The 19,260-nt window shown below is 39.2% G+C and overlaps 1 protein-coding gene across 1 annotated transcript; it reads right to left on the minus strand.

The window, feature by feature from the left end:
• Window positions 1-821: 821 nt before the first annotated feature.
• On the minus strand, window positions 822-10,623 carry RFXAP (regulatory factor X associated protein). The gene is made up of 3 exons (XM_058687237.1): window positions 9,834-10,623; window positions 5,290-5,397; window positions 822-2,305 (listed from the first exon to the last, which is right to left on the minus strand). Exons 1-3 carry the CDS (start codon window positions 10,314-10,316, stop codon window positions 2,195-2,197), a joined length of 702 nt encoding a protein of 233 aa, XP_058543220.1. The 5' UTR covers window positions 10,317-10,623; the 3' UTR covers window positions 822-2,194.
• Window positions 10,624-19,260: the final 8,637 nt, after the last annotated feature.

A 19,260-nucleotide genomic window follows, 5' to 3' on the forward strand; every position in this document is an offset into this window, starting at 1 on the left:
ACATTGTGGCTTACAGTCATAAACATTTATTATTGCTCACAACTCTACAGGTCCAGCTGGGTGGTTCTGTAGTTCTGGGCTAGGTTTGGCTGATTTGGGTTGGGATTTCAAATGCATCTACAGTCAGCTGGCAGGTCGCCTGGGGGATAGCTAGTCTAGCACAGCCTCACTCACATGCCTGGCTGTTACAGGCTGTTGGTAACTAAGGTGCCTGGGCTATGTGTTTCCTTGTCCAGCAAACTAGGCTGGGCTAGGCTAGTAGGCAGCTGAGTAGGGTTCTAAAAGAACAAGGGCAACTATTCAAAATCTTTGGAAATCTACTCAAAGTTGGCATATTATTTCTTATGCATTCTATTGGCTAAAACAAGTCACAGGCCAGTCGTTCAGATTTAAGGGATAGGTAAATAAAGTCAACTTCCTGGTGGGAGGAGCTGTAAAGCCATAAGGTGAAAGTTATGAGCACATGGAGGGATAAACTAGTAGTGACACATGCAATAAATCTACCCCCAAATAAGTAAAAACCTTATTGTTTTAGTGATTTATCTTCAAGTATATGTTGAGATAGATACTTACATATAAATTCAATCTCTTTTATTTTAATTCAGCACTCCCTGGCCTATTACTTTCCCTCCTTTCATATGCCTCCTATCCTATTTAAAGGATAAGCTGATTTTTTTTCACCATAAAAGTTTATTTACACTGTAGGGATTAAGTAAAGCTCCAATACCGTAAGAGAACTAACAGTTAATAACAAATGTAAATGAATTCCTCTGCATCCAGAGTGAAAAAACTGAAGAACAGAACAAGTGAATCAGACAATGCAAAGGTCAACAACTGGGCTTTAATGAATAATTTTGGTGAAATCTGTTATTTTTGCACAGATAGGCAGGTATAAACCACACATAAAAAATAAACAAAAATATTCTTTCTCTCCTTAAGTACTTCTTAGAACAGCCATGACTAAGTTTAACTTGATACATATTTCAGGGCTTAAAACCCAAGAAACAAACACATTTTGGCAGTTAAACTTAAGAGACATACATTTATTATCTAACATTGGAAATCCTCTCTTGACATTTGATTGGTTACTCTTATTGGTAGGCTTGCCTTTTAAAACTTTTCCTAGGAGAAGATACAAGGAAAAAGTTATCTATCCAGTTACCCATCATTCTGTGAACTTTAGGAATAATACGATCTTAAGTTAGCTGTTTCGGAAAACATTGACAAAATGGTGGAGTGTTATTTTCACTTTCAGAATCTCTTTTTGAAAAGGAAAATGAGTATCAAAAAAAATTTTTTTTTGTCCTGACATTGGTGGAATGAGATACATCTATACCGTTCACAGATTTAACACACAAGTCTGCTTTAAAAGAGATCAATACTAATAGGTAACATGAAGTGAGAAGCCAACTTGAAGAGATGCTTTCATTCCAGTGTACTTAGATAACCCCTCTCCTAGGTTTTAGCAGCACATGCCTGAAAAGAAATGCACATCCTAATTTCACAGATAGTAACAATGATCACTTTCCTTACACATTTAAAATATGCTTACCTCTTTGACAGCTCCAGTCTTAACTGTAAAGAAAAGGTTATTACAAGAATCCAATTCTAGGTGCCCTGACTACATTTTATCATCACAAGTAGTATCACAACTATCAGTGTATCTTAAGAGAAGGATTACTGGCATTGTGGGTAAGATAATTATTAGTTGTGAAGGGCCATGCCAGACACCATTCAACACTTAGCATTCCTGACCCATTCACTAAAAAACTAGGAGTTTTCAAGGTCACTGTGACAACAAAAACATATCCGTACATTTGCAGATGACCCTTGATAAGAACCACTGAATTAAATGACCAAAGATTAGTATCTATTAACTTTTTGACTTCCACAGAAAGTAAATGCTCCATTACCTTCAGTAACTATGACTGAAGAGGAACACTTTGTTTAAAAAAACAACTGTAATTAAATGTTATTTTGGAAAGATAAGCTGTTTCTTCAGATTCACGGTAACCTGAAAGGATTAGATGCACAAGGTGCAATACTTATTTATCCCCAAATGCACACATACATTTACAGGAAAATGACTGCTTATGTTTCATTGGCATGTCTTACCCCATTTATCTTTAGTATAAAAATATGTCCATCTACTACAACAAAATAAAAACCATGTAGATCTTCTTGATAGATTCTTTCACACTGATGTTCCTGGAAACTGCTGCTGTCTTTGCTCCAAAACTTGCTGATTTAATAGTTGTTGCTGTTTCTGTAAAAATTGCACCACTTCTGGACTTCTTAGTAATGACTTAAAAAGAAAAAATATATTTGTTAGCATTATTCTTATGGGATTATCTTCACATGCTATAAAATTACTGTTATGTCCCTGCACAAGGCACAATATGCTTATAAAACATGCCTTTGCATTCACCCTTGCATCTGATGCATTGCAATTAAACTGCAAACTAATAATAATAAAATTTGATGTCATACATCAAAATACTAAAACCTAAAAATAGTGAGTGAAGCCTGATCTTATTGGTGACTTTGAACACAAAGGAAATGCTTTACTGATGTGCCAGCATATATATTGTCTATGAAACATAAGAGCAGCCAAGAATAGCACTGGCCCAAGATTATAGCAAGAAAAACAAGGACATGAAAAGGGGCCACATGTGAAAATGGCCGTTAGATGCTAGTGTGGAAATCCACTTAAGGATCCAATTTCTCCTACTAGCCTATTAAGTCTTTCTGAAGAAATTAAAGTGCCTGTGTGTGTGTGTGTGTGTGTGTGTGTGTGTATGGGTATATAGGTATTAATAAAAGTAATATTAGCACATTACCAACAGTTCAGAAAAGACAGAATATGACTGATCAAAAAAAATATATACAGTTTTGTACAACTGTCATTTTAAAATATAAAGTCATAGGGGCGCCTGGGTGGCGCAGTCGGTTAAGCGTCCGACTTCAGCCAGGTCACGATCTCGCGGTCCGTGAGTCCGAGCCCCGCGTCAGGCTCTGGGCTGACGGCTCGGAGCCTGGAGCCTGTTTCCGAGTCTGTGTCTCCCTCTCTCTCTGTCCCTCCCCCGTTCATGCTCTGTCACTCTCTGTCCCAAAAATAAATAAATAAATAAATAAAAATTAAAAAAAAATAAAATATAAAGTCATATAACAACTATAACAGACTCTGGTTAGTATGATTTTACTATAATAAAATACTTATAGAAATTGATGAGGAGAAAAAATACTTTGGTTCCAAAAAACTGAAAAAGATAAACTGAACAAGGTGGAAATACTATCATTAAATACTGATGTTAAAACTTAACATTAGAGGGGCGCCTGGGTGGCGCAGTCGGTTAAGCGTCCGACTTCAGCCAGGTCACGATCTCGCGGTCTGTGAGTTCGAGCCCCGCGTCAGGCTCTGGGCTGATGGCTCGGAGCCTGGAGCCTGTTTCCGATTCTGTGTCTCCCTCTCTCTCTGCCCCTCCCCCATTCATGCTCTGTCTCTCTCTGTCCCAAAAATAAATAAAAGACGTTGAAAAAAAATTAAAAAAAAAAAAACAAAAACAAAAAAAACCCTTAACATTAGAGGGGCACCTAGGTGGCTCAGTTGGTTAAGCATCTGACTTCGGCTCAGGTTATGATTTTGCGGTTTGTGGGTTCGAGGCCCATGTTAGGTTCTCTGCTGTCAGCACAAAGACTGCTTCAAATCCTCTGTCCCCACCACCCCCTATCTGCCCCCACCACCCCCTCTCTGCCCCTCCCCTGACTGTTCTGTCTCTCTCAATATAATAAACTTTAAAAAAAAAAACAAAACAAAACTTAACATTAGAGCAAAGTACATTTTCTAGTTACTTGTTTTAAAACTTAGTTGTAGTCAACCATATCAGCCAGGTCACGATCTCGCGGTCCATGAGTTCGAGCCCCGCGTCAGGCTCTGGGCTGATGGCTCGGAGCCTGGAGCCTGTTTCCGATTCTGTGTCTCCCTCTCTCTCTGCCCCTCCCCCGTTCATGCTCTGTCTCTCTCTGTCCCAAAAATAAATAAAAAACGTTGAAAAAAAAAATTAAAAAAAAAAAACAACTTAGTTGTAGTCAACCATACTTCAATAAAAACATGTATTTGTAAAGATAGTCCCAAATTCTATTAAGTAAATGCACAATAGTCTACTCAGTTATTATGACACTGTTTGAGCATTTAAGCTGTTTAAACTACAATTTTACTAACTGTGATAATTACATTTCTGGCAACATCTTTATGCTTAACTTTATCCATATACAGAATTTATTTCCTGCAAAGATCTCCACAGTAAGTATGACTGCTGAGCTAAATGAATGATTAGTTTGGAGACTTCTGATACATAGTGCCAAACTGCTTTGCAGAAGTCTTATTATACCAACATATGATACCATCAAAAGAATGAGTATCTAGTTCATGGAACCCTCAACGTCATTGTTTGTTATCATTTAAATAATTTTCATCTGTTGTACTGTTTATTGTGATTTTTACTGACATTGAATACCTTTTCATATCATTAAATGGTGGCATTTCTGCTTTTTTTCCCTGTTCATATTTTTTGCAATATATTAAAGTCAAAACTTTTTCCTCATCAACTTATATAAATATTTTGTAAACTAAAAATGTCAACCATATTAACCACAGTCTCTTATATTTGTTGCAAAGATTTTTCCTATATGTTATTTTGAAGTTTGCATTTTTACCACCATTTTTGACTATAGTATTCATTTCTTTGTAATTTTGTCTATTTCTTTTAAGCCAGAAAAATATTTTTGAGATAAAGTTTCAATGCCATTTTTTAAAAATCTTTATCAGGAATTTATTTTGACGTACAGTGACATGATTAGTTAAATTCTTTTTTGTCCTCAAATTATTAACCAGTTATTTCAGTATTTATTGAATAATCTCTCTTTTTCTGATTGAATTCTGATGCTTCTACCAAGTTTATAATAGAGATCTTTCTTAAATGGTAGCCTAATTATACTTCCATACCACTAAAGCATTATCCCATAAATCACAGAATTCAGTACCAAGAAAGTCTCTTTTAAAACCCTATCTTGCTCAGATATTCAAGGTTTAGTCAGTGAAGATAAAGGAATAAAGGTGTTTCAGCTCATCCAGTTTTGGGAGAGCATTATGACATTCTAGTATGTGGTGGAAGAACAATTTGATCCTGGTAACCGTTTAACAAGTTTTAAAATCACAAAAACTACATAATTCTATTTATAAAAACTTTTGTTAACAAATTTGTAAGTACTTTACAAACAGATATTTACCAGTCTTTTCTGATTTAACACTTGTTCTAAAAGAGTGGGTCTTGCAGGACGATCCCCAAAGGTTCCTGTTCTTTGTTTAACAATGGAGAGTATGTTATCTGTACTTTCCTGGGATAAATGATAAAAATACAAATAGGATTAAGTTAAATAATAATCCATGATTGTAAGCTTTCAATGATGTAAGGAATGGGTCTCAGCTTCTCTTCCTTCTTGCCTAGTCCCTGTGAAACATTGGGAAAATCCCTGTTTAAGTCATAGGTAAAGTGATGGCAGTTAATTTTATAGGACATTCTTCACTCCCTCACCTTCTACGATTTCCAACCTGGGATCTTCAGTCTCTTGAAGGTCTCAAAATCAATAGTGGGGCAGAGGTGGAAGAAGCAAAGAGTTACTTGTTAGCTATTTTCAATATTACAAAAAATGCCAAGTGGAAATTAAACATTCTCTTCAGATAAAGCCACTCAGGCCAAAACAAAGTTTGTCTGCCTTTGGATGGAATACATAAACTCAAAGGCAATTTACATATTGCTAATGAGACACCCTGATAGTTTCTTGCCCATTTAACAACAACAGTTAAATGCGGGGAGGGGGAGCAGTAAAATATTAAAGAAGCAACTGATAGACGAAGCTTTCAAACTTTGGAAGTCACTAGGAAAAAAATGACAAACTGGCTTTGAAAAGACTAGAAAGCACTGGTATAAATAATCTCCTGCTATTGGTATAGCCAAAATAGTTAAGTTCTAAAATGAAAACCAGTCTGAGACATCCTTAACTAAACAAAATCAGCAGCACTAACTACCAAATATGTATCCCGTTACCTGACAGAAACTTAAATACTTTAGCATAACTAAATATTATTGTAGTTAACTAAGATATTCTGACTCTTAGAAAACCTGATACAATACTGACCACACCCAGAAATTCTAACTAAGCAAATATAAAACTGTAAGTGTTTTACCATGAAGCCATATGTAAATTTACTCTCCTCTCTTTGCTCTTTATTTAGGTGGTTACTGAAGCTGTTTTCTTCTCCTGACCTCTTTCCCCACTGGCTCTGAGTTCTCTGTTAGAATACCCACTTTCTCTCTTTCATTAAGAGAAGTTTATCAACTGGATGTGACAAAAATGTTCAATCCCTAAACACTTCAGGCCGCAAAATGTAAAGGAAAAAAAAAAAAAAAACTGAAAAAGAGCATTCTGATACCAGAGAAAACAAAAATAATTTCTTCCTCCCTCACTCCCCACAGGATTAACTACATGTAGCACTATTTCATTTTTGTGTGCACAGAAACGAAATAATGAAACTGACTTGATGGTGTTATTCTTACAACCCCAGAAAAGCACTATGTAGATTCACAATGTTAATGTCACAAAAACACAGAAGCTTGTAGTAGAAATAACCTTGAGTCAGCTAGTCCAAACTTCTACAGTGTTCAAATTCCTTTTTCAAAAATTTTCAACACCTTTTGCCCTAAGGAGTTTACCAACTTTTGAGGCATCCCATTTAGTTTTAAGTAACTCCAACATCTAGGTGGCTTTTATTTAGGTCGAGCTGAAAGACATATGTCTTGTGATTTTCACCTAAGGTTCCTAGTTACTTAAACTATGCAAAATAAACCTACTGCTTCTTCTAAACGATAGCCTTTTAGATATTTAAGGATAATGATCAACCCCATAAGTCAATTATTTTATCCCTAGTTCCTTTTATGTGTTCTCTCATATAATACACTTTTAGATGCATAGACTAAATATTATATATATTTGTTCCTTATTTGATTTATGTAAATGATTTTAAAAACCTTAATTTCTAATTTGCTTTTCACACTACAAAAGACCCCTACCACTGCCCATCAGTCCTACTATAATAATCTCCTAAAGTCTCTAAGTCTACAGGCCTTGACTTTAAACCATCCCATTAGAGTAGAGCCCTGTTACTTCCTAATTAGAAGCTTCATTTAAAGACTCCAAACCTAAATCCCATAACCTGCCATTCAACACCATACATAAACTGGCTTCCAATTCTCTTTCCAAATTTATTTTTCATGAATTTTCCACATAAATATTCCACTCTAGCTAGAGTGGTCCTCCTGTTTCTTCCCAAAAGTGTCTTCTGTATTCCCACTTCCTTTTACTAAGATGAGCTTCGTTTTCTTTCACCTACCCAAATTCGAGGGAAACAGTATTGTGTGAGGATACACTATGTGAGTGAAGGCTCTAGAATCAGACTACTTGGGTTTGAATATTTGCTGGCTATAAGACCTAGACCAAGTTACTTAACCTTTCTGTCCCTTAGTTTCCATGTATGTGAAATACAGCACCTATCTAGCATTGCTAAAGGATGTGACACTCCATTTATAGCTTTGCACAGTGTCTGGCACATAAAACACTTAGCTGATTAAGCATAAACTATTAGCCACCCTTTCTGGCTTATACCGAGTTATATTTTCTCTGCAAAGCCTTTCCAGAGTATCTCAGCCTATAATGATCTGTCCTCCTTTCCACTACTAAAGAAGTGCTATACAGTTGCCCCTTATATCCTGATGGTCACTGTTGGTTTTCTTCACACTCGGTTCAACAAAGATAAAGACTTACAGCTCTTCAAGTCTCAGAACTGGTAAAGTGTCCCATAATATAAGACAAATGGTACAGCAGGGTATTAATTCTTGCTTATAGCAATTACTTCTCTTTCCTAAAAAATCATGCAAATTATTTTAGAATAGGAAAATTATTAAGATTCTTCTTTGTGGGACGTCGAGGGGGAGACTTAATTCAATATCTATTTGCCTTTTATACATTTTCCTCAAACTGTAGATGTAAAAGCTGGACAGTTAAAAGAAAAAAAGTAACTATAGGTAAAATACCTCTTTCTTGAAAAGAAGTATATTCTCTCTCTGAAGAATTCTGAAGTGAATTTGAAACACAGGAGTAACTTTGGAACATATAGGGGGCAAAAAATCAACCTTAATTTCATTCTGTAATAAGTGAAATGCTTATTTCCATAATTCCTTGTAATCTAAGATTTGGTAAAATACATTTTACAAGGACACAGGTCCAGGTCCACAGGGGTTTTGAACTCTATAATGTGTATGCAAATTAAATACCTACATGTATATATTTTTTCTGGGAAAAGGGTTCATTAGGTTTTATCAGATTCTCAAATAAATCCTTTTACCCTAAACAGATTAAGACTCAATGAGATGAAAGGGAAAGAGAAGTCACTCAGGCCCTAATTAATTAGTGTAAATTAAGTGTGACATGTTGAGTGCTATAAATTTTAAAAATAGTTATAACATTACATTTATAAACAATCCCAAAGTCTAAAATTTTAGCAATGAGGTTGTTCAAGTCCAGCAAAAACTAAGAAATTTAAAGACTTTCAGAATACATTCTAGGACAGCTTTCAGTTTAAAATTTTTTCTGGATCATTTTTAACAAAATTCAATTTTTCAATGTACTGAGGGACTATAGCTTTTATTAAAAGGAGGAAAACACACAGATGAAATATCTGCTTATCTGTAACAACTTCCAAGTATACTACTAATAATGACAATAATAGTGGCTAAGGTTTATTGGCTTTTACTATCTGCTAGATAGTGTGAACACTGTGTGAACACTCAATATGGACTATTTCACATGCTCACTGCAACATTACAAACCAGGTACCATTTTAAAATCCACTTTACAGATGAAGATGCTGAAGCTTCTAAGAGTTTAACAACCTATTCAAGAAGGCCACACCACCAGCAAATGATGATGGAATGGAGATTTGTAGCCCAAAGTCCAACACCAGAGCACTGGCTTTAACCTTCAAAACAATTCAAATTAAACACTCCAAAAATCTTCTGAGACCTACACCCCATTATTATTCCATTTCCCTTTCTAGGGGCACTAAGAAAAGGGATAGTTAGAACAAGGTACTAAGAAAAGGGATACTGAGAACAAGGTTAAGTACAGGGTACTAAGCATGGGAGTACTGAGGACAGTATAAGGCTACTGAGAATAGAGTTACTGAAAACAGAGTACAAAAGAATAAGATTAAGGGAGACCAGGGCACTAAGAACAGAGTACTTAGCAATGGGGTACTAAGAGTTGGGTACTAAAATAGGGATACTGGTAACAGTACGCTGTGAATAGGGTAATGCAATCAGGAAGAGATTACCTTCTCTAAAGTATAATTTCATCTAGTTTCCTAAGGTCTCTTTGCCTGCTCCTTTAGCGATGAACCACATCATTCACTTACTACCTGTCCTTCCAGCCCATATTGCAGATCTTCGAAATAACAGGTCTGCTGATATGTCACAACATTTCCATTGACACTTATTCATCTCTCACAAGGATGTACCCGAACGGTTAAGGCTTTGCACATGTGTGTATAAATCCTAATTGAGGACAAGCACTCACTCACTCTCTGCCACAAGTCGAGCCATAGCAACCTGGCTCATCTGGGAGCCGGCGGGCAGCGCTGGAAACGCGGTTTGCGTTAAGAGTGTTGTTTCCTCCCTAACCACCTCCCACTCCCCAAGACCCCAGCTAAGGTCTGATACCTCCAGTCTGACGTTTCCCGCGCTGCCAGGCTGGGCGGCCCCACTGCAGTTCAGGGCCTGATCACTTTTCTTCTTTTTGTACTTGTCCTTGTACATCTTGTTGCGGTGTTTTTTGCACATCCAAGGCTTGCGCTGCTTGGCCACCTGGCTCGTGGTCTCGCTGCAGCCCTCGAAGGTGCAGGTCTTGCTCATGCTGCCCCCGCCGCCACCCCGTCTCCGGGCTCCCCCGCTGCCGCCCTCGCCCCCCGAGTGTGTCTCCTCGTCCTCCAGATCCTCCAAACTAGCCGTGCTCTCGCCTCCCCCCGGGGCGTCTGAAGTGTCCAGCAGGTCGGCTTCATCCTCCCCTGCCTCCTCCTCGCCAGCCCCCGCCACTTCGCACAGGTACCTAATGGACTTGCCCGTCCCGGCGCCGTCCCCCAGGGCCGTAGGCTGCCTGAGAACGCCCTCCGCCGCAGATTCGTCCTGCCCTCCGCAGGGGTGCATCACCAGCAGGGTGAACTGCGAGGCCGGGGCCGGGACGGAGGCTGGAGCCAGGGCCTGGCCCAGAGCAGTGGCGGGGGCCCCGGGGCGGAGCGCGCCACCGGCGGCGCCCGGCCCCGCACCCTCGACGACGCCCTGCACCTCCGTGCTGCTGACACCTTGCGGGGGTCCACGACCCCAGCCTTTCAACAAATGCGAAGCCCAGCGGCACTTCGCAAGCCAAAGACCACGGAGGGGAAAAAGCTCCGGCTAGGTGAGGGGGCCCTGACTGCGCCTGCGCGGCCGCGTCTCGCGCGTGAGCGTTTCTCTGCCTGGCGCCTTTCTGGGAACTTCGCATCTCTGAGGGGCGGGGCTGAGCAGCCCGCGAAGGAACTGAGTGCGCAAGTGCGGCTGCGGCGCTGGCTGGAGGCTCTGCGTTGCGTTTCGCTGCGCTGGCGCCGCGGCTGCTGTGGAGGCTCTGGGTGCAGTTGAAGTCTCTCTGCGCGCTTGGTAAGACCGCGCTTTTTTGCTGAAACCTACTGTGTCTAAAAAGTTTCAAAAACACTTTTGTACTGGAACTCCACAGTGTAAATTAAGATGGCTCCTGAGCGATTTTATGACTTACGGCGTTTTAATGCTAATTATCATAGTATTTTCTCCCAAAATGCCTTGAAATGGGAGATGTGAAGCTGGCATGTGCCACAACCTGGCACCACTAGTTGGCAGTCAAGGAGGGCAGAGGCGGCCTATTTGAAAATACGGTGGCGAAGGAGTGGGCCAGACTTGGAGCCAAGTTTGTGTTAAAAGCTAAGTGATTTGTTCCGATACATTTCTTTTTCTCTCTTGGAAACTTATTTGATTTTTAATATTTGTCCTTTGCTGTGACCTCTAAGATGAGTCTTTAATAACGTTTTCATTAAATACAGTGAAAACGTGTAAAATGCAACCCTGAATGACAAACGTTAAAAAAAAAACAAAAAACAATAAACGATCTATTATTTTTACCAGTTGTTGCACAAGTGCTGGTTGCTAAATCTTAATTTAGCCATATCTCAGGAGGGAATGACCCTGCCGCCTCTCGAACGAAAGTGCCAGGTAGTTGTTCTCTTTCCATTTGTTCCTTCCTCCTTGCCTGCTTGGGTTTTGCATTCTGCCTATTGGGAAGGAGAGCAATGACTACCCCAACAGATGATAAATCCACTCACATTAAGGTGTTTGGGTGTTGATGTGTGAGTAGGTCAGCAGCTACCTACGTTTCAAAGAGAGGCAGAAAGAAGTTTGAATATAGACAGACCTGGCTGGCACTGTCCTGTGTGACCAGGTCTCAGTAGTGACAGCCTCTGGGACATTCAGCTTTCTTGATAGTAAAAGGAAGGGTCAGTGGTGTGCTAGATGAGGTTGATGAGAGCCATTGTTGAAATACCAGGTATTTAATGAGCTGGAAGTTAAACACTGTTATTATTAAAAATTAAATTACATAAACTTCCAATTAAATTATTTTATTAAAAAAAATTTTTTTAACGTTTATTTATTTTTTTTTTTCAATGTTTTTTTTTTTTTTTTTTTTTTTTTTTTTATTTTTTGGGACAGAGAGAGACAGAGCATGAACGGGGGAGGGGCAGAGAGAGAGGGAGACACAGAATGGGAAACAGGCTCCAGGCTCCGAGCCATCAGCCCAGAGCCTGACGCGGGGCTCGAACTCACGGACCGCAAGATCGTGACCTGGCTGAAGTCGGACGCTTAACCGACTGCGCCACCCAGGCGCCCCTAACGTTTATTTATTTTTGAGACAGAGAGAGACAGAGCATGAACAGGGGAGGGTCAGAGAGAGGGAGACACAGAATCCGAAACAGGCTCCAGGCTCTGAGCGGTCAGCACAGAGCCCAACGAGGGGCTCGAACTCACAGACCGTGAGATCATGACCTGAGCTGGAGTCGGACGCTTAACCCACCAAGCCACCTAGGCGCCCCACCCATTAAATTATTTTAAAAACGAAGTTAAAAACCTCAAAACTCATCCCTTTCTAATCGTTTTTCAGTGTTTTACTATTAGCAATGCTTATAAGATATGTATGTGGAAATACTGGTTAGTAGTGTGATTCTGCACGTCTCTTCTCAGCTCTGCATTCAGTGATGTCACGTTGGTTGCTTGAAACTAGCCATGGTGAGCGTGTTTACACTATGGGGATCGTCAAGTGATACAAAGCAGAGCTTGAGTTGCTGTCGATTGTCTTCAGACTCAAGGTGATAGTAAAAATGTTAATGAAGATTAAACTTAACACATTTGATGGCTGTGGCAGTCACATTGTCAGTAGCCTCCCAAAATTAAGGAAATATTCTCTCAGAATTGGAAAATTATCATGATTTCAGCCAAGAAGTTGCTCCCATCATTGAACAATAAGTGAAGTTCTGGCATACATCTTCATTGTTTCACTTATGTCTTACTCATCAATAGAAACAAAAATGTCAGCCAACATTCAGAGCAGAACTGCACTCTGTCACTAATGTGAGCAACTTCTTTGCTGAATCGGATAAAAATCAAGCATTTATTTATTGTTTGAATTCTTGACACTTGGTGAAATAATTATAAAAAGTGATAGTGGATTTTGCAAGAAATAGCAGGTTACACTGAAGTGTATGGAATTACAATAAGGAGTCTTGTGATTTTTATTATTTGTAAATCATGTGCTAAAACATTCTTTCTACCAGTCAACTGGTTTTTAAAAATTTATCAGCATATCACTGAAGGCAGTGCTATTTAAACCCTAGTGCAAATTCCTGTTATGGTATTCAATAAATGACAGCAGGTTTTTTTTTTTTTTTTTGAGATATAATTTGCATGCTATAAAACCCACCCATGGTAAGTATACAACTTAATGATATAGGCCAGCAGGGGCCAATAGACTCTTGTAGTACTGCTTTAATTGTCCATTCTCAGTGTATTTTAACTCTGACTTAGGCTTCCTTTGCTCAAGAAAATGATATATGGTTAATTTTTATGTAGTTATTAATTCAAATAAAATTGTTTTAAAACCTAGAACCAGAGTCCCACACCTGTTTTCCTCTATTTCAAACTCTATAGATTAGTTTACCTTCTCTAGTTTATTTTTTTTCTTCCTTTCTGGCTTCTAGACAATAGTTTTACGCTTCCCCGAGAAGTAACATATGCTGTGTGTTGGGAGCTGAGGAAAGGAACCATTCTTATTTCCTTTTATCAGTCTTCTTAGGTGTTCTTTCAAACTATGAAGCTTGGTGTTAATAAAGTACCAATTTTCACCAGAACAGAATTTTACCACTGTGATTACAGCATAGTAGAGTTGTCTTAAAACCAATTACAGCCCTCATTTTTATCTAGGAAAACTTGTATGAAAATAAATCTATAGGTCTTGGATTTTATTTTATTATTTCAGAAGAAAATAGAGTATTCTACATATCATGTTTGTGATACTGATTGAATGAATATTATGATTATTGCAAAATGACAATTTTCAACTCTTATCACTTCCTCTGTATTTATGAGTTGGCATTTTACTGTTGGGAAGAGCCATCCCTTCTACTTTCTGTATTTATTTCTTTATTGTTTATATACGATCAGTATGGACTCATGAATTTCTGTTTTATTTAACGGATTGCAGTCTCTTACTTACCTTATCAATGCTCAGATTGTTCTGGATTTGGCTGGACTTCCTAGATTTGGCTGGTGGTAGTCCATCAAGCAGGCTCCTGTATCCTTTTGGGCACTCCCTTGCTTTCTGGCATAAGAAGATATTCCAGACTTGTCTTGTACTGTCCTAGCTACAGTCCATTTCTCCTTTCTCCTAGGAGATTTCCTAGGATCTCTGGTTCCTTTTCATGGCGGATGATACCTAGAAACCAAGATCTGGGTGCTAGATGTGCTCTATGCTACTAGGCACTTTTAACAGATAAAAGGAAAAAATCCAAACATGTATGTATCTATACTTAATCATGAATTCATACTGATTACTCCTGTTCTGATCGTACCCCCAGTAGCATTTCTTGACTTCCTTTATTCCACATTAGTATCTTCTTTCTTCCCAATGATAACTCTGGTTATGATATGAGAAATTTATTCATGGCAATCTATATTACATGTTATGTTGTATATCAATATTTTATTTGATTGGTATTTTATTTTAAAAAAATTTAAAAATGTTTATTTATTTATTTTGAAAGAGAGAGGGAGGGAGAGAATCCCAAGCAGGCTCCATGCTCAGCCCAGAACTGACACAGAGCTCAGTCCTGCCACCGGGAGATTGCTACCTAAGCCAATATCAAAAGTTGGCCACTCAATCAGTTCAGCCATCCAGGCTCCCCTTAATCAGTTTTTTTTTAATTTATTCTCTACTTCCAGAAAAATAAAAGGCCTATTAAGAAAATAAAAATTAGCACAGTTCATTTTGAGCCCATATTTGTATTTCTTGTCTTCATCCGTCTATAGATAAATGCATGACTGTAGCAAAAGACAGACTATGCTCAGACTTTCAGATATATTGTTAGCATTTTGTTTAGGAGAGCCAGGAGATAACCTCCTTTGAAAGAGGGTTTCACAGAGTTGCTGGGCACATGATACTTTGATATTTATGTTATCAGTGTAAGAATAGAGAACTTTTAGGGCAGGAAATATTCCTGGGTATTAGTGACAGACGTTTTGACTTTAGTCACAGGTTAAGTGCCTGTGTATTTGATCTTTCATATCCCAAATCATCCTTGAATTTAGCTTAACACAAATGTCACAAAATGTATTGCCAAAATGCCAATAAAATACAGAAAAGCAAAGAAATATCTGTAAGGTGACCTCCTCTGGTTCTTTTACAAGGAGAGTTCTTCTATCCCATGTGATATGTATTCATAACACTCATGATATCTGATATCACCACTACCAGTCTGAGTCCTCATTTGAACATAAGCAGGAAAAAGTTTTTAAAACTATTTCTAAGTAATTCAGATGAGTTTGGTTCCAGGCAAATAGCGTGATTGGAAGAACAATGAGAAGCAGGTTTCGATCTATATGAAGTGAGAACTGGCAACTGGATCCATCTGCTATGGCAATAAAATTCTGGGTTCCATTGAGAAACAGGTTATCATCTCATCCTTCTTGAGCTATGTGTGGAGATAGGGAGGAAATGAAAAACTCCTGGAGGCTTCATGATTTAGTTTCAGTTATACAACTAAGTTGTTTTCCTAATTAGGATTTTTTGTTTTAAGATTTAACTGAGTGAAATAAGGTGTTATACCCCACCAATTTATAGCAACATTACTTTTTTCCAGAGATGACAGGATCTTCAGAAGTGTGGGTAGGTTACTTTATCAAAGATCCATTCTACTAGATAATTATTAGACAAAACAAACAACATTCTAATGACAGATTAAAGAGGCTAACTCTGGTAGCATGATGAGTGAAGTAATGTTTGTTCTGAGACACTTCAGTCTGGTGACCTTAAGCTCTATTTTGGCACTGCTCTTAGCATGACAGCTTCATCAAGGGGATCTAAGATTATTTTATTTTATTTTATTATTTTATTTTATTTTATTTTATTTTATTTTATTTTATTTATTTTAAAGTTTATTCTGAGAGCGAGCGAGAGAGAGAGAAAGCATGAGCAGGGGAGGGGCAGAGAGAGAGAGGGAGAGAGAATCCTAAGCAGACTCCATGCTGTCAGCACAGAGTCCAGCGTGGGGCTCGATCCCACGAACTATGAGACCATGACCTGAACTGATGAAGAGTTGGACACTCGGGGTGCCTGGGTGGCTCAGTCGGTTAAGCTCCAGACTTCAGCTCAGGTCATGATCTCACGGTTTGTGAGTTTGGGCCCCACGTCAGGCTCTGTGCTGACAGCTCAGAGCCTGGAGCCTGCTTCAGATTCTGTGTCTCCTCTCTCTGCCCCTCTCCTGCTTGCGCTCTGTCTCTCTCTCTCTTTCTCTCTCTCTCAAAAATAAATAAACATTAAAAATTAAAAAAAACACACACACACAAAGAGTTGGACGCTCCACCAACTGAGCCACCTGGGTACCCCAGAGATGATTTTAAACAACACATGATATGGAATAGGGAACTGAGGAAAGACACACAATCATATGATATATAAAACCCTGCATTTTGGGGTACCTGGGTAGCTCAGTTGGTTAAGCATCCAACTCTTGATTTTGTCTCAGGTCATGATCTCACAGTAGGTGAGATTGAGCCCTATGTCTGCGCTGACAACGTGGAGTCTGTTTGGGATTCTCTCTCTCCCTCTCCATCTCTGCCCCACCCCTGCTCACACTTTCTCTCTCTCTCTCTCTCTCTCTCTCTCTCTCAGAATAAATAAACTTAAACACATACACACACACACACACACACACACACACACACACACACATGCAGGGGCACCCGGGTGGCTCAGTTGGTTAAGCATCCGACTTTGGCTCAGGTCATGATCTCATGGTTCATGGGTTCAAGCCCTATGTTGGGCTCTGTGCTGACAGCTCAGAGCCTGGAGCCTGCTTCGGATTCTGTGTCTCCCTCTCTGTCTGCCCCTCCCCTGCTTGTGCTCTGTCTCACTCTGTCTCTCAAAAAATGAATAAACATTAAAAAAAACGTGCATTTCACCTGTTGATGTACTTACTGTTGGTAGTACTGCTAGATTTATATTTATGCTGCCTAAAAACATATCATTCTGGTAAATTCTATTTTGCACAATTCCCATAAAAATACATGTTATGTTTATAATTGCATATGCCATATTCATAACAGGAGAGAACTTCTGATTGACTAGCTGTTGATGAAAACCAAATCTTATGATTTTACACATTTGATGACTAGAGTAATTTTCCACAGGTTGGTTTCTGGCTCCATACATTTCAAACCCTTTTTGTCCTCCACTATTTCATGTTAAGAGCAATCGGACACTTTTGTCACATTCATATTGTGATCCGACCCCTGATCCTCTATATACTCTCTTGTCTTGATGCCCAATGAATCAGTAGAGTATAGGCAGTAGGAACATTCCTGAAAGCTGTTGCTACATGGGAGAGTGGGAGAGTGAGTTAGCAATCCCTTGGCTATGAACCACATAAATATATCCTACTAAACCCAAACTAATTGTATCACAACTCAGCTTCCTCCAACCAGATCCCCGCATGTCTAGAGCCTCTTCAATACCACCCAGCACAAGAAGAAATGTGACCGAAGGGAAGCCCTGAGTGGAAAGAGACAGGGGTCTCAATCAATTGAGATTAAATTGCTTCCTTTCTTTTGCAAATTTTACATAAATACATGCCCATGTGAACGCATTGTTGGCCCCCTCCCAGCCTTGGACAGGAAGAAGGGGAAAGACTTGGAACTTAAGCATCATCATCTGTGTGTAAATCCATCTTGATTCATAAGTACTTTGTCCAGATAAGTGGTAAACTGGATGGAAGCTGTGCCTTTCAGAGAAGAACTTTCACTTGAGTTTAAGGGTCCACTTAGGAGGATTGGGTTTGGAATTATTTTAGGGAAAGGATTACCTAGGGGATTTCCAAGCCTTGAAAACATGATTGTGCTGTGCTGTCTTCTCATAATTAGAGCTCATCTTTACATTTTCTTTCTTTTTCCTTAGGAAATCCCTTTAAAGTTTCTTTTTAATAAACTGCAAAGGAATATTACTCCTAAATTAGCAGGAGACTGTGAGGACTGGCCTTCTCATAGATTTACTGTAAGTACTAAATGACATAAGATTCTAACATTTAATAAGTGCTCAGTTAAGGATAACAGCAGGATAAACAGTTTGTTAAGTGAGCTGAATTGGGGGGGGGGCGCGCCTGGGTGACTCGGTCAGTTGAGCGTCCGACTTTGGCTCAGGTCGTGATTTTGCGGTTCGTGAATTCGGGCCCTGCATCAGGCTCTGTGCTAACAGCTTGGAGCCTGGAGCCTGCTTCAGATTCTGTGACTCCCTCTCTCTCTGCCCCTCCCCTGCTCATGCTCTGTCTCTGTCTCTCAAACAATAAACGTTGGAAAAAAATTAAAAAAAAAAAAAAAAGAAAGAAAAGTTGTGTCCTTTAAAAAAAAAAATGAGCTGAATTGGTAGGGTTTGGAAAGTAACTTAGACTTTCTCCTACTGCTGTCTTTAAGCTTAATGTATCTGCTCTTTCTTTCCCACCTCTGGACAACGTTTGGGGAATATCCTACTGTTTTTCTGTTCACTTTTGTAGATTAATAAACAGTCTCATTTTCAGATTTTAACAAGCCCAGGAAAGTATAATATCAAAACTTTATTTTTCCCCCCATTTGCTTTAAAGATTCTCTCTTCCTCCATAACTCAAGGTTGACTGAAGTTGGAAACCGACTGGGGGATGGTGGGCAGGAGTGTACTTGGTTTCTTTATTCTCCTGTCCTTCACTTTCTCCCTTACTCACAGTTGCTCTTTCTGACCCCTCCAAGTCAGAAATAAGGGATAAGGGGAACTTTTTTTTTTTTTTTAAAAAGCACTAGGGGAAATCATTTTTAATAGGCTACACAAAAAAGGCTTCACTGAGGTGACATCTGAGCTTAGACCTGAACCATGAGAAGGGATGGGGGGAGGTTGGTGGGGAGAAGATAAGTAGGTGCCAATAGGCCACTGTACAGAGTTTGGATACAATGGGAATCCACTGGAGAGTTTTAAGCAGAAGGGTGACATGATCTGATTCACTGCATCAAAAGGGCTCTGGATTCTAGTCCTGTAACATCCATCTGTTCCTCCTTTCTTGGATAACCTCTCTTTGGTTTACTAAACTTGAGGTTCTCTCTAATCCAATGTCTGGCCCCAAACTCTCTGCCGTCCATAGTGAGAGATTAAAGTGAGCCTTGTTAATGAGCAAACCGCCCCCTTTCATCATTTAAATACCTTCTTCCCCAATGAGCATGATCTGTGTGCTCATTAACTGAGACCAGTAAGGAGAACTTTTGAAGAACACAAACTTATGTGGCAGGTGTTATTATAATCCAC

This window comes from Neofelis nebulosa, chromosome 1 (genome assembly GCF_028018385.1).
Source record: "Neofelis nebulosa isolate mNeoNeb1 chromosome 1, mNeoNeb1.pri, whole genome shotgun sequence".
NCBI classification, from domain to species: Eukaryota; Metazoa; Chordata; class Mammalia; order Carnivora; family Felidae; genus Neofelis; species Neofelis nebulosa.